Source organism: Phyllobates terribilis, unplaced genomic scaffold (genome assembly GCF_046119375.1).
Source record: "Phyllobates terribilis strain yellow unplaced genomic scaffold, ASM4611937v1 Scaffold_5__5_contigs__length_657084704, whole genome shotgun sequence".
In the NCBI taxonomy this organism is placed as follows: domain Eukaryota; kingdom Metazoa; phylum Chordata; class Amphibia; order Anura; family Dendrobatidae; genus Phyllobates; species Phyllobates terribilis.
Genome location: NW_027362765.1, coordinates 104,372,769 through 104,398,165, shown reverse-complemented (window position 1 = coordinate 104,398,165; position 25,397 = coordinate 104,372,769). Strand labels below are relative to the sequence as shown.

At 48.0% G+C, this 25,397-nt stretch overlaps 1 protein-coding gene across 2 annotated transcripts in view; it reads right to left on the bottom strand.

The window, feature by feature from the left end:
• LOC141272222 (ubiquitin-conjugating enzyme E2 variant 1) overlaps positions 1-8,898 on the bottom strand; it is a 60,071-nt gene extending 51,173 nt beyond the window's left edge. Inside the window, exon 1 of one of the 2 annotated variants that reach the window (XM_073682697.1) lies at positions 8,680-8,898. In XM_073682697.1, coding sequence (XP_073538798.1) covers positions 8,680-8,842 — 163 coding nt within the window. In that variant the 5' untranslated portion in view covers positions 8,843-8,898. The remainder of the gene's footprint in view (positions 1-8,679) is intronic. The other variant, XM_073682701.1, reaches the window with a different exon arrangement.
• Positions 8,899-25,397: the final 16,499 nt, after the last annotated feature.

Below are 25,397 nucleotides of genomic sequence, written 5' to 3'. Positions count from 1 at the left end.
ACCAACAGTAGATGTGGGGGTCCGGCCAATGATCCTGAAACACGGAATGGGATTACTTGGCTGTTTCTGCAACTCCCATCTGAGACCCCATGACCACTGGCGTATTCAGGATTCACTGTGAGTCCAGTGACACTTTGGGGGCTTCCTCTATTTCCTTCAAAACTTCCTGCTCAGAGTTTCACGTCTGTGACCTGTACATATTATTTATACCATCCTGCACTAACGTAAGAAAATATGTGAACCCCCACAGCGGTCCCAAGTCCCCACGCTGACCCCGGACTTCAATGCTGAGCACATGATGGGCTTCCAAAAGCCACAAAAGTACATTCTGGTGCCGTAGTAGTGCAATTTTGTGCAGCAGCTAAGGCAAGGTGACATAGGTAAGAGACGGGGCCGGGGCCATTATATTGTACTGAGGAATGCTTCTATGGCCAGTCTGGGATTTGTAGTTCTACCACAGTTAGTCACAGCCCTGGGGACATTTACTAGGAACTCTGCATTATTTTTCTGCCTCATTTCCTGTTAATCTCGTAATCCAGCCTGTTGCGGACACAGCGACCTTGAAGCCACGAGCAGAAGAACATGACCAATATCTCAGCTGATAATGCGACAGCGAGTCGTGTCACTACAGCACAGCGCAATCCTTAAAGGGTTATTCCCATCTTCTTATATGGATAATGTATCGGATAGCCCTGGTAAAAACAAGAACTTTTGCCATTTACTGCTTACTAAAATTTGCAGCCTTCCTTAAGATATTAAGACTTTTATTTTGTTTACAGCTTGCTGCCTGGGAGACCGACCACCTTGTAAGCACTGCGCTGAAGCTGGCTGGGATTAGGAGATAGCAGTACGCTCCTGAGATTCTGGCCAGCCATAAAAAAACAGCACTTACACCCTCAATAAATAAAAAAAAAAAAAAAAAAAAAAAAAAGCTTGAAAGCACTGCGCATGTTCTGCTGTTTAACAGCGGTGGTCGATCTCCAAGGCAACGAGCTGTAAAGAAAAGTGTTAATATCTCAAGAACGGCTGAAAATTTTAATAAGCAGTAAATTGCTTGTATTCACAAGCACTATCCGACAATACCCATTTATGAAGAGGGGAATAAACCGTTAACTCCGCTGTTTCCAAAGAGCCGTGACGGTATATAAATCTGCGTTATTAAGCAGAGTTATGCCTGTGTCAGTCTTTACTGCAGCTTTGGCATTCTATACATGAAGCAAAAGGGTCAAGATGAGCAAGAAACTGTGGGAGGACACAGGGCCTAAAATATAAAAAAAAACATCTTATAAAATAACTGATAGCAGTCGGCACACTATGGGGCATATGTGGCTATAAACCACAGTGCAGCGGCTCTTCACATCTGATGGCTCCGGGTAGAGAAGACAATACACAGCTCCAGCCAGGACCGGACTATGCAGAGCTCGGAGGTCACAGCTCAGACCTGCAGGAACCAGTCTCCGCACTAATGGCCGAGGGCGGGTGACATTTCACCACAAAACCCACTGTACTCAGGCATCTGAAAAACTCCCTCACATTCAGCGAGTCCAATGAGCCTGTCCGTAGCATAAATAGCAATTCCCTAACAGTCAGGACCTTACTGATCATACACACAGGGAAGTACAACTCCATCCTCCCCAGCCAACCCAGGAGAGGATTCACAAGGCAGCAGAGAGGAATCCCAGCCGCTCAGGATGAATTATCAGGACTATTTTAGGGAACTGTTAGTTTAGTAATGTACATGCCCATAAAGGGTCATTAGTCCTGAATACAGGAAATGGCTTTCCTAATCATTGTGGGGCAGCGGTAAATCTATCATGGAGCAGACCACTGGTCCAGGTCTGTAAGCTGCATCTTCCAACAGTTTACACATCAGAGGCTGCTGCTTTGTGCTTTACACTGCAGCTCTGCTCAGACTGATGCGATACCTAAATGCATTTTACCTCAACATCAGACTGATCTGTTGTTTACTGGATAAGGAAAGTAAGAAGATACTAAAACCTGACAGAAGGTTGCAGGATTTGGGAATGTTTAGCTTGCAAAAAAGAAGACTGAGAGGAGACTTAATAGCTGTCTACAAATATGTCAAGGGCTGTCACATTGTAGAAGGATCATCTTTATTCTCATTTGCACAAGGAAAGACTAGAAGCAATGGGATGAAACTAAATGGGAGGAGACACAGATTAGATATTAGAAAAAACTTTTTGACAGTTAGGGTGATCAATGAGTGGAACAGGCTGCCACGAGAGGTGGTGAGTTCCCCTTCAATGGACGTCTTCAAACAGAGGCTGGACAGATATCTGTCTGAGATGATCTAGTGAATCCTGCTTTGAGCAGGGGGTTGGACCAGATGACCCAGGAGGTCCCTTCCAACTCTACCATTCTATGATTCTAAGGGACTTTAACATGAGTGTGAACAGCGCCGGTCACCTCCTCCACATCCGATCCACACAATTGAACCTACAGTTGAAACTTGAAACCGGTAGTTTCCATAAACTATATAAAAAGACACATTCATGTTTTTCTCAATATCTGACATAAAATCAGAATAAACCTTTCCCGTTTCAGGTCAATTAGGATTACCATAACTTTTAATATTTGCCAAATGCCAGAATAATGAGAGAGAATGTTTTAAGGCATTTTTATTACTTACTGTAAAGTCAAAAGTTTACATACATTTCATTAGTATTTGGTACCATTGCCCATCGCCCTCAAACATTTGGGATATCCTTCCACAAGCTTCTCACAGTAGTTGGTTGGAATTTGGGCCCATTCCTCCTGACAACACTGGGGTAACTGATCCAGGTTTGTAGGTCGCCGTGCTCGCATCTGGCTTTTCAGCTTTGCCCATAAATTCTCAATAGGATTGAGATCAGGGCTTTGTGATGGCCGCTCCAAAACATTGACTTTGTTATCCTTAAGCCACTTTGTTACCATTTCGGCAGAATACTTCTGGTCATTATCCATTTGGAAGACCCATTTCCGCCCAAGCTTTAACTTCCTGGCTGATGTCTTGAGATGTTGCTTCAGTATTGCCACGTAATCTTCTTTTCTCATGATGCCATCTATTTTGTGAAGTGCACCAGTCCCTCCTGCAGCAAAACAACCCCACAACATGATGCTGCCACCCCCATGTTTCACAGTTGGGATGGTGTTCTTAGGCTTCCAAACTTATCCCTTTTATCTCCAAACAGAACAATGGTCATTATGCCTAAAAAGTTAAATTTTAGTTTCATCAGACCACAGGACGTGTCTCCAAAAATTAAGGTCTGTGTTCCTGTGTGTATTTGCAAACATTAATCTGCCTTTTTTATGTTTCTTTTGGAGTAATAGCTTCTTCCTGGCAGAGTGGCCTTTCAGCTCATGTTTATACAGTACTTGTTTCACTGTGGATATTGACACAATCTTACCAGCTTCCTCCATCATCTCCACAAGATCTTTTTCTTTTGTCCTTGGGTTGATATGCACATATTAGACCAAAGTACTGTTCATCTCTGGGACACAGAACCCGTCTCCTTCCTGAGCGGTACGATGGCTGGACATTCCCATTTTCTTTGTACTTGCGTATAATAGTTTTTACAGATGAACGAGGCACCTTCAGGTATCTTGAAATTGTACCCAAGGATGACACGGACTTGTGCAAGTCCACAATTCTCTTCCTGATATCTTGGCTGATTTGTTTGGACTTTTTCATGATGCTACACAAAGAAGCAGTGTGTTTCAGGTGTGCATTAAAATACATCCACAGGTGTGTCTCTAATTAACTAAAAAAAATATATATATCAGAAGCTTCCAAACACATGACATCACCATATGGGCAGTCCATAATTGTTCAAAGGCATAGTAATCTTAGTGTATGCAAACTTTTGACTTTGCAGAAAGTAATAAAAATGCCTTAAAACATTCTCTCATATTATTCTGACATTTGGCAAATATTAAACATTATGGTAATCCTAATTGACCTAAAATGGGAAAGGTTTATTCTGATTTAATGTTAGATATTGAGAAAAAACATCCATAAGTGTCTTTTTATATAGTGTATGGAAACTTCTGGTTTCAACTGTATGTAACAGTCTGCAGAGACTTTCACCCTGGAATATACATAATAGGACTGGACCAGTCTGGCCACCAGGACATGAGTAGCTGTCACTGACCTCATGGCAGCGTCACCTCACACTTTGTGGGTCTACTCTCCCGCCAGTGGAGTTGTCCCCTGAACATGTCTGCAGCAAGACTCCTAGAGCCAGATGTGAAATGATCCAAGTGTGCAAACCTCTCATTACTAATCTGGCATCCTAAGTTACCCCCTCGCCTGCTGCAGCACTTCATTACATACAGTCAGTACTGGAGCCAGCATCACCACTTAACCCCTCGCCTGCTGTAGCACTACATAGTTATTAATGGCAGGGAAAAAGAAGAAGGAAAACAACGACCCTAAATGCCCAAATCTATCAGAACTTGTGGATCAAAATTGTATTTTATCGACAATCAGGTGATAACAAAAATGGATAACAAACCAATAACCATAAAAACAATGGGCACACACCCAGGAAGGTAACAAACAATGTCCAGAGAGAGTAGATCAATCATATACGGTTATTTAAATGCACATTAATACCAGAATGTTGTACAATTGTTGTCCTGTATGTAAGAAAGTAACGTGCTAGTGCATAGTTATTAATGGGTCTGGTATCATCACTTAACCCCTTGTCTGCTGCAGCACTACATAGTTATTAAAAGGTCCTGTATGATTGCTTAACTCCCACTTTATTGTTATTAATGGGTCGGGTATCACTATTTAACCCCTCGGCTGAGGCACTTCTCTACATATAGTCACATTGAGAGGTACGAGAAGTCACACGGTACAGGAGCCCCGATGCCTATCACCACCGTAAGCCCCTGATTATAGCAGTACTTCTGGGCTCCAGTAAAGACACAAAAGGAAGATTTAAAGGTGACTTGAGACAAGTTGCCTAATACTTAGGATTTGCATTTCTTGAAGAGTGGCCAGATGCTGCCTGTCATGTATGTGTGGTTGTACAGTCAGGTTATATATGACACAATGGCCCTGAGGCCACAGACTGAACTGTACTGAGAGAATCAGGAGGAGGAGGAGGTGTTGCTCCTGTATCCAAGGATCTCCAGTGTGCAAACAACCTGCACCTCTTCTCCAAGAAACAAAAACAGAGCGCTGCACTACAGGGGACTCCACCTGCATGAGGCACGAAAAAGCAGCAAGCTCACTGCAAAACCGGCTGCTCCACTTGTCACCTACTCAAGAGCTTCCACGCCCAACCACAAGCCTTGTGCACCTCTACGGGGGTCAGAGGGGCAGCTGGAAAGCCAGACACATACCTTATGCTACTATAAATAAGGAGAAGGCGCTGTATGTCCTCCAGAACGTACCTCCTACACGTACGGGTGACAACCGCCTAGATCAGGAATATGCCCTGATGCAGACAGCAATTCCCAAAATAAGTTTTCTCCTATACATACAGGTATATAAAGGTATGATTTGGGAATAATGGAGCCCCATGTGCTGGAGACACTTGAAAATGGAAAACACCTTTAAACATTTTGCATAATTTCACATTATATCCAGAACCTTTCCTTTCAATTAGAAACAAGTCTAGTCCCACCCAGAGCAGCATTCACAATTCTGCTTGTTTCATGTTACCAAAGAGCAGCATATGGTGGGGTCAGATGACCGGTCCAAGGATAAGAAGCAGACGTGTGACTGCAGCTCTGGATGTGTCAGGAGTAGAAGACAAGAACAGAGTGGCATTTCCACAGTCACTATATCTGGAGAGAAGCTGTCACATGTGGTACGTGTAGTCCGATCTGTGGACAGCACGGTATACAGAAGGAGATGCTGAGCAGAATGATATATAGGTTTGTGGAAAAAGATTCAGTATAACTTGTATTTTATTCATTGAAATCCCTGGTGTTTGTATTCATACGAGTCCAGTGGGCGGTCCTACTCATGAGTCCAGTGGGCGGTCCTACTCATGAGTCCAGTGGGCGGTCCTATTTGTGACTGACAGCTATCTCGGCATGCCGTCATAAAGAGAAGACTGTCAGTCACTGAATAGGACCGCCCACTGGACTCGTATGAATACAAACACCAGGGATTTCAATGAATAAAATGCAAGTTTTACTGAAACATTTCTATAAAAATATCCCTTAATCTCATCATCTCCTCCTGCTCTATAACCTGGTGCCTGCAGATTAGAAAAAAAAAATTAATAAAATTAAATCAGAATAAAAAAACTTCTATAAATTTGCTATCACCATTTGAGTGCTGACCCGCAGAAAAAAGTGAATGGCATTTTTACCAGACAACATTGACAGTATTGAGGTTTTTCTGCAACATTTCACAACCAACAAGTAGCTTTTTCCCTATTTTGCACTACATTATATGGTGAAATGAAAAGGTGACGTTAAAAATACAACTTGTCCTGCAAAACACAAATCCTGATACGTCTAAGTCAATGGAAGAATAAAAAAAGAAGTTATGGCCAGGTATGGAGGACACACATGGTGCCACGTCCCGGGGACGAAGGAGGGACGGAGAAGGGACACACACGTTGCCGAGTCCCGGGGACGAAGGAGGGACGGAGGAGGGACACACTGTGCCGCGTCCCGGGGACGAAGGAGGGACACACACACGGTGCCGCGTCCCGGGGACGAAGGAGGGACACACACACGGTGCCGCGTCCCGGGGACGGAGGAGGAGGGGGACACACACACGGTGCCGCGCCCCGGGGACGGAGGAGGAGGGGGACACACACACGGTGCCGCGCCCCGGGGACGGAGGAGGAGGGGGACACACACACGGTGCCGTGCCCCGGGGACGGAGGAGGAGGGGGACACACACACGGTGCCGCGCCCCGGGGACGGAGGAGGAGGGGGACACACACACGGTGCCGCGCCCCGGGGACGGAGGAGGAGGGGGACACACACACGGTGCCGCGCCCCGGGGACGGAGGAGGAGGGGGACACACACACGGTGCCGCGCCCCGGGGACGGAGGAGGAGGGGGACACACACACGGTGCCGCGTCCCGGGGACGTAGGAGGAGGGGGACACACACACGGTGCCGCGTCCCGGGGACGTAGGAGGAGGGGGACACACACACACACACGGTGCCGCGCCCCGGGGACGGACGAGGAGGGGGACACACACACGGTGCCGTGCCCCGGGGACGGAGGAGGAGGGGGACACACACACGGTGCCGCGTCCCGGGGACGGAGGAGGAGGGGGACACACACACGGTGCCGCGTCCCGGGGACGGAGGAGGGAGGAGGAGGGGGGGACACACACGGTGCCGCGTCCCAGGAACGGAGGAGGAGGGGGACACACACACGGTGCCGCGTCCCGGGGACGGAGGAGGAGGGGGACACACACACGGTGCCGCGTCCCGGGGACGGAGGAGGAGGGGGACACACACACGGTGCCGCGTCCCGGGGACGGAGGAGGAGGGGGACACACACACGGTGCCGCGTCCCGGGGACGGAGGAGGAGGGGGACACACACACGGTGCCGCGTCCCGGGGACGGAGGAGGAGGGGGACACACACACGGTGCCGCGTCCCGGGGACGGAGGAGGAGGGGGACACACACACGGTGCCGCGTCCCGGGGACGGAGGAGGAGGGGGACACACACACGGTGCCGCGTCCCGGGGACGGAGGAGGAGGGGGACACACACACGGTGCCGCGTCCCGGAGACGGAGGAGGAGGGGGACACACACACGGTGCCGCGTCCCGGGGACGGAGGAGGAGGGGGACACACACACGGTGCCGCGTCCCGGGGACGGAGGAGGAGGGGGACACACACACACGGTGCCGCGTCCCGGGGACGGAGGAGGAGGGGGACACACACACACGGTGCCGCGTCCCGGGGACGGAGGAGGAGGGGGACACACACACGGTGCCGCGTCCCGGGGACGGAGGAGGAGGGGGACACACACACGGTGCCGCGTCCCGGGGACGGAGGAGGAGGGGGACACACACACGGTGCCGCGTCCCGGGGACGGAGGAGGAGGGGGACACACACACGGTGCCGCGTCCCGGGGACGGAGGAGGAGGGGGACACACACACGGTGCCGCGTCCCGGGGACGGAGGAGGAGGGGGACACACACACGGTGCCGCGTCCCGGGGACGGAGGAGGAGGGGGACACACACACGGTGCCGCGTCCCGGGGACGGAGGAGGAGGGGGACACACACACGGTGCCGCGTCCCGGGGACGGAGGAGGAGGGGGACACACACACGGTGCCGCGTCCCGGGGACGGAGGAGGAGGGGGACACACATGTCCCCGGAAGAGATGGGGGGAAACACAGGGTGCCGTGTCCCATGGACGTAGGGGAGACACACACACACACACACACGTCTTGGGGTCTTGTTGAGGAAGGGGGACAAGTTATGACAAAACACCTGTTGCTATGGAAACTGTAATCCCTCACGTGGCAGCCGCTGCCTCTGGGACAGTGAGGAGGTTCTGCAGCAGCTGTTCTCCATGTTCAGGGCAGACACCGGCATCTCAGGACGATTTCCGGCGGAGGATACAGCCCGCCAGGGGGGAGACTGAGGGTGTGTGAGGTGAGGACGAGGGGCCCGGAAATGTGAGCGGCCCCAGGGTGTCCGCCCCACTCGGGGTAGTAGCTCTCGCCTGCTGCTCACCTGGTGAGTAAAGTTCCGCTAGCTCCCTGGCCCCGGCGTGCTGAGGGCCCCACCTCGGGGGCTCCGGCCGTTCCTGCTGCCCGCTCTCCGGCAGCTCTCCCTCCTCGGCCATCGGGCAGAGCCGGGGGTCACTGTCGGCTCCTCCGTGCGCCGTCCTCGCCATGTTCCCAGCCAGCCAATCGCAGTGGCCTCAGTCACTCGCTCGTCTACTGATTGGCGTTAGCGGAAGAGGGGCGGGAAACTCTCGCCAACGGGGAGAAAGGAACGTGAATTTACGGCCAATCAGGGTGCTCCCACGCAAGGTATGCATGTGACATCTAACCAATGGGAAGGCAGCAGGGTCCTGAGGCAGGGTGGTGGCGCAGAGAACTGCTCAGTGGGCGGCTGCCCGTGATCGCGAAGGGTGGGATATGTTGTGTCTCTGTGATCGGGGCCACGTCCCATCCTCGCGCTGACACCACCCAGTCCTGGCCACTGTGGAGGATGATGTCGCGCCCTGCGAGTGGGTAGATGTCACGTTCCTCACATAAACGTCACAGCATCGGAGGCTGAGCAGAAAGAAGAGCGCGGCTGGACCGAGGAGCTGACACCTCCATCGGCAGTGGCGTCCTGCTGTAGTCTATGGGGCTCGTCGCTGTATCCGGCCGGAGCCTGGGGTGGCTGCGCGGGTGGCAGCTGTGTCACACAGTCAGGCCTGAATATAACAAGGATTATTTCCATTCACTGACAGCAAGAAGAGATAGTGAAAATGGCGGAGAACTGAAGCAGAAAGCTTCAGAACTTCCCACTCTACAGTGACTGCTGGGGTTATTTAGGCCTCAGGAGCTGATGGTGGCTGCTGTGGACCCCAGAGACCTAAATAAATACGGCCCCAAATGTAAAGGAGCTGCTGGTAACACTATGGGCAACAGGGTGGCACATCATCATCATCTAGGGGTGGGCAATTAATTTTCCCAAAGGGCCACATGAGACCGTGACTGTTGTGGAGGGCAGAACCAATAGGCTGAAAGTCTACACCATATTAATATATTAATTTTAATTATACCACTCAATATTGAGCAGAATTAAGTCTGTTGATATCCCCCTATATAGCCCCCTGTATACAGTGTGAGCCCCACATAGCCCCCTGTATACAATGAGCATCCACATAGCCTGCTATATACAGTATGACCCCTCACATAGCCTCACTATATACAGTATGAGCCCTCACATAGCCCTCCTATATACAGTATGACCCCCCATGTAGCTTCCTATATACAGTATGAGCCCTCACATAGCCTGTCTATATAAAGCAAGAGCCCCCACAAAGCCCTCTATATAAAGCATGAGCCCCCACATAGCTTCGCTATATACAGTATGAGCCATCACATAGCCTACTATATACAGTATGAACCCTCACATAGCCTTCAATATACAGCATGAGCCTCCATGTAGCCTCCCATATACAGCATGAGCCCCCACATAGCCTCGCTATATACAGCATGAGCCCCCACATAGCCTCGCTATATACAGTATGAGCCCCCACATAGCCTCCTAAATACAGTATTTTCTCTTACATAACTCCCTATATACAGTGTGAACACCCATGTAGCCTCCTATATACAGTATGAGCCCCCACATAGCCTCGATATATACAGTATGAGACCCGACTTAACCTCCTATATACATACAGTATGAGCCCCCACATAGCATTTTAAATACAGTATTGACCTGCAATGCAGTATGAGCCCCCACATAGCCCCCTATATACATGCAAACATCCCATGTACATATGAGAAAAGAAACCAACACATACTCACCTCGGCATACTAGTCCGGTCTCTGATGCACTGACTACCCCGCGAAGCAGACATGATGAAGTGACGTCATCATGACTGCTGTCTCACATGCTGATTGGTGCAACAAAGAGCCAGCAGCCCTGTCCTCCAATGTATTCACTGCTGTCTGCATCCCGAGGATTCATAATATCTAAATAAATGTGTCATTTTTGATTTTTTGTTTATTTATTCTACAATTCATTTTTATTTATCTTATTTGCTGTATTATTGCATTCTATACACTGATTTACAAATTTATGGTCCTTTGCGTTCCACTTTGGAACACAGATTGACGACACTTCTGCCCTTTGCACTCCACTGTGGAACGCATACCGACGTCACTTCCGCGCTCGAATCATGCGGCTTGGAGGTGGCGCCGGTAGTCATGCATGGCTACATCTGGCTACCCTCAGCTGCTCCCTATTGCCCTCTGATATCCTAATCAATGCGGCCATTGGCCGTGGCACACATTTAAGGTCAATGCGCACCATTACTCACCATCCCTCGTCAAAGCCCGCAGTAGGCGAAACGCGCGTCGGGAAGTGTTCCTTTGAGATACTCTCTGCTTAGTGGTATGTAATTCCTTGATCCACATCTATTATGACATTCTTTATCTGGCTATGGAGCTAACCATGTGCATATGGGCACTTTATGATGTAAGACACCACTACTCCTACTAGACTTAGGATCTGGTTGCTTGACCCAGGTTGAGATACTATTTTTTGTACTTCGCACTGTCACTTTATTTGTATTAATGGGTACTGTATCTAGCTCACCTTTAATATTTTTTCATGTTTTAGTCAAGAGAATTATTAATTAATTTTTACTAAGTATATGCACTGTCACTTTATTATAATAATATATATATTTTTTCTATGTGGTAATTATCATGTACTGAGCTGTTATTATGAGCTGTATGTAGTCCCTCCTTATGCATTATTTCTACATAGTGATGATATGCAGTGGAGGTGACCACTTTGCATATTTTTGTAACTAGTTTGTATCCCTTGCACAATTTTCCTCCTGTAGGATCTTTTTGCTTCTTTACATTTTTAGTCTAATGTTTTTATTGATTTAATAAAAATAATATTTTGTCCTCAACTGTTGTTGTGTAATTGCTTGTAGGTATTATATGCATCCCGAGAATGCAGATAGTGGTGATGATAACAGACGGACCAGGGCACGCCGTGGCCCGTGGGCTATTGTTTCAGCTCTTCCGCATGCCACACTTAACCAGAGGGCCGGATGTAGCCCACAGGCGGCGCACATTGTCCAGCTCTGATCTATAGTGAAAAGAGGCATACTTGTAGGGAATTTAGATTGTGAGCTCCAATGGGACAGATGATAATGTCTGTAAAGTGCTGCAGAATGGAGCTATTTAAGTGAATAAAATACATTTATTCACTTATATTGGGACAGGATCGAGAGAGATCGGGCAGGATCATAAGACACATGGGGCAGGATCTTAGGACACGGGCAGGACGGAGACAAATGGGGCAGGTTCATGGGGAAGAATAATGGGACAGATGGGGCAGGATTTTGGGACACATGGGGCCGGATGGAGACGTCAGATGCGGCAGGATGGGAGAACATAAAGGGGCAGAATAGAGGCAGGATGGGAGAACATATGGCTGGGGTTAGGAATGAGACACAAGGGGCTAGGAGTGAGACATAAGGGGGCCAGGTTGGGGAATATTATTACTGTAGGGCAGGGCGGGGAATCTCAGGCCCGTGGGCCATTTACGGCCCTCGATGACCTTTTATCTGGCCCCTGCATGCAATGAAACAACGTCCTGACAACAGTGTCATCGTCAGGGCGGAATTAGCGGGATTTGTATGCCCCCTGAAGGACGGTGTGAATATCCACATGGCACGCGGCAAAAAAAAAGTTCCTCACCCCTATATTTCCATCACTTGTGCAATACTAAGGACATCCTGAAAACATGACCTGTTGGTGGGCCTTGAGGACTGGAGTTGGGGAACACTGCTCTAGATAATTGTTATTTTATGCAGAGACGAGTCGTGGCTGGAAGACGTGATGGCGATCTGTGCTGGATGAAGAAGAAAAGCGAAGATGAAGGACTTCAGCTAGAGACGTCACTAATGAGCCAGTGTGTTACCTACACACTATATAGTATATACAGAGCTCCTGTGTGTAATGTCACGGGTGATCACAGTATTACATATATACTGAGCTCCTGTGTATAATGTCACTGGTGATCTCTGTATTACTTGTATACTATACACTGTATACAGAGCTCCTGTGTATAAAGTCACTGGTAATCACTATATTATCAGTACACTGACACTATACACTGTATACTATGTACAGATTACTATTACTCATGGTAATATTAGTATTGTGTTTTTGTTTTTTTTTATTAATGATTAGTATTGTAGTTTTCGGTCAAACTATGTCGTGGTAATATGTGGTCTGGTCATGGTGTGGTGGTATTTGTCCCTTGTACAGTGGGGAAAATAAGTATTTGATACACTGACGATTTTACAAGTTTTCCCACCTACAAAGAATGGAGAGGTCTGTAATTTTTATCGTAGGTACACTTCAATTGTGAGAGACAGAATCTAAAAAAAATCCAGAAAATCACATTGTATGATTTTTACATAATTAATTTGCATTTTATTGCATGAAATAAGTATTTGATACAATAGAAAAACAGAACATAATATTTGGTACAGAAAGCTTTGTTTGCAATTACGGGGGTCAGACGCTTCCTGTAGTTCTTGACCAAGTTTGCACACACTGCAGCAGGGGTTTTGGCCCACTCCTCCATACAGATCTTTTCCAGATCTTTTTGTCACTGGGCAACATTGAGTTTCAGCTCCCTCTAAAGATTTTCTATTGGCTTTCATTTCTGGAGACTGGCTAGGCCATTCCAGGACCTTAAAATGTTTCTTATGGAGCCACTCCTTAGTTGCGCTGGCTGTCTGCTTCGGGTCATTATCATGCTGGAAGACCCAACCATGACCCATCTTCAATGCTCTTACTGAGGGAAGGAGGTTGTTGGCCAAAATCTCGCTATACATAACTCCATCCATCCTCCCTTCAATTCCGTGAAGTTGTCCTGTCCCCTTTGAAGAAAAACACCCCCAAAGTATGATGTTTCCCCCACCATGCTTCACGGTTGGGACGTTGTTCTTGGGGTTGTAGTCATTCTTCTTCCTCCTCCAAACATGGCGAGTGGAGTTGATACCAAAACGTTTTATTTTGGTCTCATCTGACCACATGATCTTCTTCCATGTCTCCTCTGGATCATCCAGATGGTCACTGGCAGACTTCAAACGGGCCTGGACATGTGATGGCGTTAGCAGGGAAACCTTGTGTGCCCTTGTCACGGGTGTGTCAGATGTGACAGACAGTCGCTCTGCATCTAGCTACAGAAGGTCACTGCGTTTGGCATTGCAGACATCTTCCTAAATCCTTCTCACTTTTGGACCCAGCGGCAACCTCCCTCCTGCTCTGATTGACACACCTGGTCTGGGTGTTTAAAAACTCTCAGTCTGCTTCAGGGAGTTTCCGGTGATATTCACATTTTCCCTTGTGAAGGCTTCGAGCTACAGCAGTCGGCTAGCTTCCTCTCTGGTGCCCTTGGAGATCGTTTGGTGTTATCTTTCTGGTGTCTGCTCAAGCTAAGTTTTCCCCCTTAGTTTATAGTGGGGAATGACCAGTGCTCACCCCCCTCCCTATCTAGGGCCTAGCTCTAGGGATATACAGGGGTTAGGTTTCCTGCTCGGCGATTGGTGTGGAACCAATATAGGGACAGCAGGGTGTCATTAGATCGGCCTAGGGGTCTCCACTCCCCTTTAACCTAGTGTCTGGGCTTCCTTCCCCTCATCCCTTCATGTTGCACTTAGTCTTTCCCACGCTGTGCGGGACAGCCCTGCAGGATTTTAATCCATGACGGCGTAGTGTGTTACTAATGGTAATGTTTGAGACTGTGGTCCCAGCTTTATTCTGGTCATTGACCAAGTCCTCCAGTGTAGTTTTGGACTGATCCATGACCTTTCTCAGAATCATCCTTACCCCACAATGCGAGATATTGCATGGAGCCCCAGACCGACGAAGATTGAAAGTCAGCTTGTGTTTCTTCCATTTTCTAATAATTGTGTAAACCAGGGGTCCTCAAACTACGGGCCACATACGGCCCGCGGAGGATTTTTATTCGGCCCGCTGGGCTGTGGGCGGAGGAGAGTAGTGTCAGCGCCAGCTCCCTCCCGCTTGCTCAGGGCCCCGGCAGCTGGATACTTACCTCTCCCCGTGCCTCTGCAGATCCGCTGTCTTCCTGCTGTGCGCTCCCTGTGACGTCTCAGGTCAGAGGGTGCAGTGACATCTTTCCACCGCGCCCTCCCCTGAGCCGTCACAGGCAGCGCAGAGCGGGAAGACGCCAGCGACGCTGGAGTCTGGACCTGAGCAGCGGCAGCAGGTGAGAAATGAGGTTTTTTTTTTTTTTTTTTAATGTATGGAGGCATGGGGCATAATATTAGGGGTGACATCCTGCATGGGGCATAATATGGGGGGGGGGTGACATCCTGCATGGGGCATTATATGGGGGAGTGACATGCTGCATGGGGCATTATAAAGAGAGGGGGGTGATATCCTGCATGGTGCATTATAACGACAGGGGAGTGATATCCTGCATGGGGCATTATAACGACAGGGGAGTGATATCCTGCATGGGGCATTATAACAACAGGGGAGTGATATCTTGCATGGGGCATTATATGGGGGGGGGTGACATCCTGAATGGGGCATTATAACGACAGGGGAGTGATATCCTGCATGGGGCATTATATGGGGGGGGTGACATCCTGAATGGGGCATTATATGGGGGGGGTGACATGCCGCATGGGGCATTATATGGGGGGTGACATCCTGATTGGGGCATTATAAAGACAGGGGAGTGATATCCTGCATGGGGCATTTTATGGGGGGGGTGACATCCTGCATGGGGCATTATATGGGGGGTGACATCCTGCATGGGGCATTATAAAGACAGGAGAGTGATATCTTGCATGGGGCATTATATGGTGGGAGAAAGGGACATCCTGCATGGGGCATTATATGGGGGGTGACATCCTGCATGGGGCATTATAAGGGGGGGGGGGACAGCCTGCATAGGACATTATAAGGTGGAAACAGCCTGCCTATTGAGGACCTATGCTGCCTATTGGGGACATTTACCTGCCCATTGAGGACCTATGCTGCCTATTAGGGACATTTACCTCCCCATTGAGGACCTATGCTGCCTATTGGTGACATTTACCTGCCTATTGGGGAGCTATGCTGCCTATTGGAGACATTTACCTGCCTATTGGGGACCTATGCTGCCTATTGGGGACATTTACCTGCCTATTGGGGACATTTACCTGCCTATTGGGGACCTATGCTGCCTATTGGGGACATTTACCTGCCTATTGGGGACCTATGCTGCCTATTGGAGACATTTACCTGCCTATTCGGGACATTTACCTGCCTATTGGGGACATTTACCTGCCTATTGGAGACATTTACCTGCCTATTGGGGACCTATGCTGCCTATTGAAATACCAGTTGATTTAACTTTACTTGTTCTTCATTTTAAATATTGTATTTGTTCCTGTATTGTTTTTTTTACTTCAAAATAAGATATGTGCATATTCCGGCCCTCCAATGGTCTGAGGGACCGTGAACTGGCCCCCTGTTTAAAAAGTTTGAGGACCCTGGTGTAAACAGTTGTTGCCTTCTCACCAAGCTGCTTGCCTATTGTACTGTAGCCCATCCCAGCCTTGTGCAGGTCTACAATTTTGTCCCTGGTGCCATTAGACAGCTGTTTGGTCTTGGCCAAGGTGAAGAGGTTCGAGAAAGATTGATTGAGTGTGTGGACAGATGTCTTTTATACAGGAAAGAAGTTCAAACAGGTGCAACTACCGTATTTTTCAGACTATAGGACGCACCGGACCATAAGACGCACCCAAAATTTTCAGGAGAAAAATAAAGAAAAAAATTCAATGCATCAAATAGCATTCCGTCTTACAGTCCGAATTCAGCTTACCGGCGAGGAGCGGAGGCGGTAATGGAGCGTGGACACAGGAGGTATTCGGAGCTGCAACTCTGTGGGGCAATGCTGGGAGTCCCATCCCAAGCTGGAAGAAGGGGCTGCTTGGCGGCAGGAGTTGGGTGATACTGTGGGCGATGCTCTGCAGGCGATGCTGTGGGTCCTGTGCTTGGGGGATGGGATGTCTGGAGGTGCGACGCTGCATGTCCCAGGGTGGTAAGAGGGGGTGTCTGATGGTCCTCGGCTGTGCGGGGGCTCCGCTGGCATTTTGTGAGAGTCCTGAGCCCCCGCACTTCCATGTTATCTATGCGGAAAATGGCTGCCGGAGGCGGTGCCTGCGCAGATTGAGATCTCGGCACTGAGATTTCGTCTCGACTCCTGCCGCTGCCCCTTCCCTGCGGTAAGCTACATTCGGTCTATAAGACGCACCCCAACTTCCCCCCAAAATTTTGGGGAAAAAAGTGCGTCTTATAGTCCTAAAAATACAGTAATACAGGTAATGAGGGCAGAGTAGGAGGGCTTCTTAAAGAAAGAAAAACTAACAGGTCTGTGAGAGCCAGAATTCTTGCTGGTTGGTAGGTGATCAAATACTTATTTCATGCAATAAAATGCAAATTAATTATTTAAAAATCATACAATGTGATTTTCTGGATTTTTATAAGATTCGGTCTCTCTCAGGTGGAATCCACCTACGATATAAATTACAGACCTCTCTATTCTTTGTAGGTGGGGAAACTTGCAAAACCAGCAGTGTATCAAATACTTATTTTCCCCATTGAATGAAAAATAAATAAAAAATATACCTAAAAAGAGTGTTGGATATTAATAGGTTAGAGTAGAGTAGGGACTAGTGTTGAGCGAGTATGTTCTATTAACCCTTTCGGCGAGTATGCTTGGGCCGAGCTCCGAGTATTTACAGCTGCTCGGTGATATGTTTGAATCGCTCCTGTGTTAATGATTTGTGACTGACAGTTTTATTACATGTGAGGAATGTCTATTTCTTACACATTCCTCACATGTAATAAAGCTGTCAAACAGTTGCAAATCATGCACACGGGAGCGATTCAAACATATCACCGAGCAGCTGTAAATACTCGGTGCTCGCCCGAGCATACTCGGAACAGAACACACTCGCTCAACACTAGTAGGGACCGACCAAAAGTCTTCTTTTCATGCTGGAGGCTTAAAAAATCTTTTGGCCAAAACAAAAGCTGCTGGCTATGTATGTGATATGGTGTTCAATGGGAACTGTGACGTGGTGCAGAAGTGGAGTTTTTCCAAGAGTGGGCGGTGGGATTGTGGAAGGTTCAAGGGGTGGAGGCGGAGCTGGGGTGGAGGCTGGGCGGAGTCTCAAGGGGGCCCGAAAATTTTGCCAGTATGGGGCCCTGAAATTCCTGGTGGCAGCCCTAAGCACTATATACAGCGACTGAGGAGCACCATATACAGTGACTGGTGAGCACTATACACAGCGACTGGTGACCACCATATACAGTGACTGGTGAGACCTATACACAGCGACTGATGAGCACTATATACTGTGATCGGTGAGCAATAAATACAGTGACCGATGAGCACTATATACTGTGGACTGATGAGCACTATACACTGTGACTGATGAGCATTATATACAGTGACTGATGAGCACTATACACAGTGACCAATGAGCACTATATACGGTGACTGATGAGCACTATATATGTGGCGCCCCTGAGGGTTAAGTCGCCACAGGGGTACTACAACTGGTGGTGCCTCACTCTCTGGTAAGGAAAGGAGTACAGCCCGGGACCCCGACACCTGCATCCAACACTACACTGCTCCAGGCCGGCTGGAAGGGCAAGATGCACTGTGTTCTGCTGAGCCGTCTCCCTGGCTGGAGTGGGGGGAACCAGAGTGAGGGGGAACCAAGTAGTGGGTGTGGGTGGAGGAAGCAGTTTAGGGGAGCATTTGTTAGGAGTATAAAAAGGGGGAGCCATCTTAGTTAGGAGGGAGTGAGAAAGAGAAAGTAAGCAAGAAGGAGAGAAGCAGGTGCTCTACAGGAGCTCTGCTCCAGAGTGGGCCTAGTAAATGAGGTCCAGCAGAAGAGAGAAAGAGGAGGGGAGCAGAGGAGGAAGGCTCCGGTAATTGAAGGGGTCCCAGGGGTACGGAAGGAGCAGGAAGCCACCCGTACGCTCTAATCTGTCAAGTGTCAGAGGGACCTGGCCGCAAGAAGGGAACCGGTCCCTGGGCTAGTCGTGTCACTTCAAGTCTCGGCTAGGAAACCAGAGGCTTCTGATTCTTTTATGGTGCAGTTGCCATACTCGCATTCTAGCAGCCAAGAAAGGTAGCCGTGTAGGACCAGGTAACTCCAGGTGTCCCTGAAGGATCCGAGGACGCCATCTTGGGGCTCAGTTTGTGAGGCGCAGGGCAGGAGGGAGAGACCCAGCGCGGAAAGTCGGCTGAGGAAAGGAATATATAGAAAGGGGGTCCCGATAAGTACTCTCGAATTGCCGGAGGGACTTCTGAACCCCTGCTTGGTGAACGCAGCGCGACGCGGGAAGCGGTAACCTGTACGGTGTACCTGAGGAATCTAAAAAGAACTGTGAGTAAAATCGGATGACTGCACTCCACCGTCTGTCGGTTATTGCCGCCGTGCCATCATCCCTTCTACGCCACAACGCCCTGCAATCCCATCCATCACCACAGCCCCAGGGGGCCCGCTCTGCCTGTGGGGAGTAGAAACATCCCGGCTGCCATTCCATCACCCCCGGAGGTCTGCAGCAGCGCCGGTAACTATTACCGGAAACCACAGGTGGCGTCACGAAACAAACTGTTAAACAACACTAAAACCCCTTTTTAAAGAGTGACCCCAGGGTACGGGCCCGGGAGCCGACTGCCGTGACATCCCAAGAAGGTACAGGCCCGGGTATAGAGTTTCCCCCATACTCCCCCTGGGCGAGTCATATACACTGACTGATGAGCACTATATACTGTGACTGCTGAGCATTATATACAGTGACTGATGAGCACTATATACTGTGACTGATGAGCACTATATACAGTGACTGATGAGCACTATATACAGTGACTGATGAGCACTATATACTGTGACTGATGAGCACTATATACTGTGACTGATGAGCATTATATACAGTGACTGATGAGCACTATATACTGTGACTAATGAGCACTATATACAGTGACTAATGAGCACTATATACAGTGACTGATGAGCACTATATACAGTGACTGATGAGCATTATATACAGTGACTGATGAGCACTACATACAGTGACTGATGAGCACTATATACACTGACTGATGAGCACTATATACTGTGACTAATGAGCACTATATACAGTGACTGATGAGCACTATATACTGTGACTAATGAGCACTATATACAGTGACTGATGAGCACTATATACAGAGACTGATGAGCATTATATACAGTGACTGATGAGCACTATATACTGTGACTGATGAGCACTATATACTGTGACTGATGAGCACTATATACAGTGACTGATGGGCACTATATACAGTGACTGATGAGCACTATACACAGTGACTGATGAGCATTATATACAGTGACAGATGAGCACTATATACAGTGACTGATGAGCATTATATACAGTGACTGATGAGCACTATATACTGTGACTAATGAGCACTATATACAGTGACTGATGAGCACTATATACAGTGACTGATGAGCATTATATACAGTGACAGATGAGCACTATATACAGTGACTGATGAGCATTATATACAGTGACAGATGAGCACTATATACAGTGACTGATGAGCATTATATACAGTGACTGATGAGCACTATACACAGTGACTGATGAGCACTATACACAGTGACTGATGAGCACTATATACAGTGACTGATGAGCACTATATACTGTGACTGATGAGCACTGTATACTGTGACTGATGAGCACTATATACAGTGACTGATGAGCACTATATACAGTGACTGATGAGCACTATACACAGTGACTGATGAGCACTATACACAGTGACTGATGAGCACTATATACAGTGACTGATGAGCACTATACACAGTGACTGATGAGCACTATATACAGTGACTGATGAGCACTATATACTGTGACTGATGAGCACTATATACACTGACTGATGAGCACTATATACACTGACTGATGAGCACTATATACACTGACTGATGAGCACTGTATACTGTGACTGATGAGCACTATATACAGTGACTGATGAGCACTATATACAGTGACTGATGAGCACTATACACAGTGACTGATGAGCACTATATACAGTGACTGATGAGCACTATATACTGTGACTGATGAGCACTGTATACTGTGACTGATGAGCACTATATACAGTGACTGATGAGCACTATATACAGTGACTGATGAGCACTATACACAGTGACTGATGAGCACTATATACAGTGACTGATGAGCACTATATACTGTGACTGATGAGCACTATATACACTGACTGATGAGCACTATATACAGTGACTGATGAGCACTATATACACTGACTGATGAGAACTATATACACTGACTGATGAGAACTATGTACACTGACTGATGAGCATTATATACAGTGACTGATGAGCACTATATACTGTGACTGATGAGCACTATATACAGTGACTGATGAGCATTATATACAGTGACTGATGAGCACTATATACAGTGACTGATGAGCTGTGACTGGTGCACACAGGATTATGCCCAAAATTTCTGCAGCCATTACACTGCAGCCCTCCCCTGCACAGTAACAGTATTAGCACAGTATAAGCAGCTCGTCCGTAAACCACGCCCCTTTGAAAGTTACCTGCCCGCCCATGGGCTGACGTCACAATCGACTAGTGACAATATAAACGGAATCTTCGCGCAGTAGCAGCCAGACCGCGGAGGAGGCAGAAGAGGGAGGACATGGCTGCAGGAGGAGGAGCCACGACCCCAGATCGGAGGGAAGGGACACTGCCTGGTAATGCGAGGTATAGAGAGCGTTCATTTATACAGAGGCTCCATCTTGTGGCCACAGTAAATTATAGCAGCTTCCAGACACCAGGCATCCAGCAATGTAAGGTCTGAGGGAGGAAAATATATGTGTGGGGGAGACATATAACAATATAATATCAAAGGAAACTGTTGCCTATAGCGACTATATATGACTTTGTTTACTTATAATTTTATAGAAATTGATAGCAGAGCTGAGATTTGTTGCTTTCGGCAACAACTAAATTACATTTAAGGGGTTCATAAATCTCTATTTCTAGATGTAGAGAGAGTCATGTGTATTACAAGGTTCTGCAGCAGCTGAGGTGTGTACTATAAGGTTCTGCAGCAGCTGAGGTGTATTACAAGGTTCTGCAGCAGCTGAGTTGTATTACAAGGTTCTGCAGCAGCTGAGTTGTATTACAAGGTTCTGCAGCAGCTGAGGTGTGTACTATAAGGTTCTGCAGCTGATGAGGCGGTTATTGTGAGGTTCTGTAGCAGATGTGTGTATTATGAGGTTCAGCAGCAGTTGAGGCTTGTATTATTAGGTTCTGCAGCAGATAAGGTGTATTATGAGGTTCTGCAGCAGCTGAGGTGTGTACTATAAGGTTCTGCAGCAGATGAGGTGTATTACAAGGTTCTGCAGCAGCTGAGTTGTATTACAAGGTTCTGCAGCAGCTGAGGTGTGTACTATAAGGTTCTGCAGCAGATGAGGCGGTTATTGTGAGGTTCTGTAGCAGATGTGTGTATTATGAGGTTCAGCAGCAGTTGAGGCTTGTATTATTAGGTTCTGCAGCAGATAAGGTGTATTATGAGGTTCTGCAGCAGCTGAGGTGTGTATTATGAGGTTCTGCAGTGGCTGAGATGTGTATTATGAGGTTCTGCAGCAGTTGGTGTGTATTATGAGGTTCTGCAGCAGCTGAGGTGTGTATTATGAGGTTCTGCAGCAGCTGAGGTGTGTATTATGAGGTTCTGCAGCAGCTGAGGTGTGTACTATAAGGTTCTGCAGCAGCTGAGGGGTGTATTATTTGGTTCTGCAGCAGCTGAGGCGTGTATTATGAGTTTCTACAGCAGCTAAGGTGTGTATTATTAGGTTCTGCACTAGCTGAGGCGTGTAGTATGAGGTTCTGCAGCAGCTCAAGTGTGTATTATGAGGTTCTACAACAGCTGAGATGTGTATTATGAGGTTCTGCAGTAGCTGAGGTGTGTATTTTGAGGTTCTGCAGCAGCTTAGGTGTGTTTTATGAGGTTTTGCATGAGCTGAGGTCTGTATTAAGAGGTTCTGCAACAGCTGAGGTGTGTATTATGAGGTTCTGCAGCAGGTGAGGTGTGCATTACAAGTTTCTGCAGCAGCTGAGGTGTGTATTATTAAGTTCGGTAGCAGCTGGGGTGTACTATGAGGGTCTGCAGCAGCTGAGGTGTGTTTTATGATGGTCTGCAGCAGGTGAGGTGTGCATTACAAGTTTCTGCAGCAGCTGAGGTGTGTATTACTAAGTTCGGCAGCAGCTGGGGTGTACTATGAGGGTCTGCAGCAGCTGAGGTGTGTATTATTAAGTTTGGAAGCAGCTGGGGTGTACTATAAGGGTCTGCAGCAGCTGAGGTGTGTTTTATGAGATTCTGCAGCAGCGGAGGTGTGTTTTAGAAGGTTCTGCAGCAGCTGAGGTGTTTATTATGAGTTTCTGTGGCAGCTTAGGTGTGTATTATGAGTTTCTGTGGCAGCTGAGATGTATATTATAAGGTTCTGCAGCAGCTGATGTGTATTAAGTACAATGTATTGTATATTTTTCTGTGGATTTCAAAATTTTCATTTTCATAACTCACATGAAAATCAGAGGCAAATCTGCCCCAATTTCCACATAATTCGTTGTGGATTTGCACCTCACTAGAGCTTAGAGGCAGTACCAGATATAACCCAAGTACACCTTATTATGCAGGAAAGCAGAGATTTTTTCTGATTTCATACAATCCCCATTAACCTCTGGTTCAGGGAAGCAAAACTCTGCAGGACACAGCGGGTTAAATTCCTGCAGAGTCTGGCCGTGCCTCCCTAAAGCCAAGTGGAGACTCTCCAGCCACATGAGGATGCAGCAATTCTGGGAGTGCTGCAAGAGACAGTTCAGTACGATGGCCTGATACTGGGAGGAGCAGAGCGGTGAACTGCGGTGAGAAGAATGGCGCTGAGAAGACATGCGAGTTACCGGTGTGATACTCTTCCCTTTTGTATTCCTGTTGTGCCCTAATTGTGTAATACAATATGGCCCAGAATGGTACCTTTTAGGGAAAAACAGTTAAATGTTGTCCAATAATGAGATATAGGAAGAACAACTTACCAGTGGATGAAAAGAATAGTGGCGCAATATGCAATAAGTGAAAAATGCACCAATTTTGGAGATGGAATGGCCATCTGAAAAGGTTGGAGGAGGCTGGATTTTTAAAACCATGTGTGTATGTCCTGCAGACTAACATACTTGTTGTTAAATTATTGTTAGGTGGCCTGTTGGTTCAGAATACTTACATGCTTGTCAATCTGTGAGATTACAAATTTCATTGATTCATATTCATGTTGTGGCCTAATACCGTCATACAATGTGGAACAGAATGATTCCTTTTGGTGCGAAGAAGATAACTTGTGTCCATTGATGAGATATAGGAAAAAGGCACCAATTAATGGAAGAAAAAAATATTGGCACAATATGGAAAAGTTGGACTGTGATGTGACATATTTAGTAATCTCTGGACATTACCTATTTTCACTCTCCTAAAAGAATGGTCTTTTCTTCAGCAAGAGCACGTTTTATAAAGATGAGTTTAACTTCCTTAAAGCTGGACTGCCATGATGAAACAATGAAAGAATGTCTCATTAATGGATAAAAAGGACGATGGAACGATCTGCAACTATTGCACTTCTGAAAAACACGTTTGGAAATTTTGCAACATCACCTATCTGCAAAACTAGCTCTTGAAAAGTGGCCAACTATTCAGCAAGATCAAATTCTCCAAAAGTGCCTGTAACGGGACGGGTGGTGGAACCGTGGTGCACGGAGAGCCCGCCCGGCAGAGACGTGGATCCACTCCGGCGTTACCCGCTCCTCCCTCTGGCTTTCCTGCTGCGTCTGCCCGGGGTGCGTGCACCGCGCGCAGATCCCTGGGCACTGTACTTAGGGCGTGCGCGCCATCCTAAAAAGTCCCTGGCCAATGGTCGGAGGACTGCCCCTATTTAAGGCACCTCCTCCAAAATGGAAGTGCCTGTGCAAAGTTGTTGTTTGTGTGCTTACACGCTCTCCAGCCTTCAGGTCCCAGCCATGCCAGCCAGCCTGTTTATCTGTCGTGCCCGCCAGTCTACCTACCAGCTGTGCCCACCTGCCAGTCTGCCAGCCAAGCCTGCCTGCCTGCCTACCTACGTTGCCTGCCTATCAGCCGTGCTCATCTGTCGTGCCTGTCGGCTTCAGCCTTCAGTCCCGTGGGAGTCCCTGCTCTCACACGACGTCGGTCCCGGAGTGGCACCTGGTCCACCTTCCCGGTCCCTCCTTGGTTGACGGAATCGATTAAGCCGCCGTGTAGCCAGGGTCGGTCCGGGTAGACACTTAGTCACGCCCCTCTGGTCCCTCCTTGCATCACAGCACAGAGGTTCCACCACCTGGACCCGTAGCATAAGGGTATGTGCACATGGTCACTATTGGCAGCGCTTTGAACACAGTATACTTTATGCTGCGTCCAAAGCGCTGCACGCAGGTGAATCCGCATGTGTTCATTGAACCATGCGGATTCGCTACATCCTGTACATTGCACTGATAAAATTTCTCTTGTGGAGACTAGCGACTCCACAAGAGAAATTGACATGCTGCGGTCTGTGAAGGCGCACCACATATC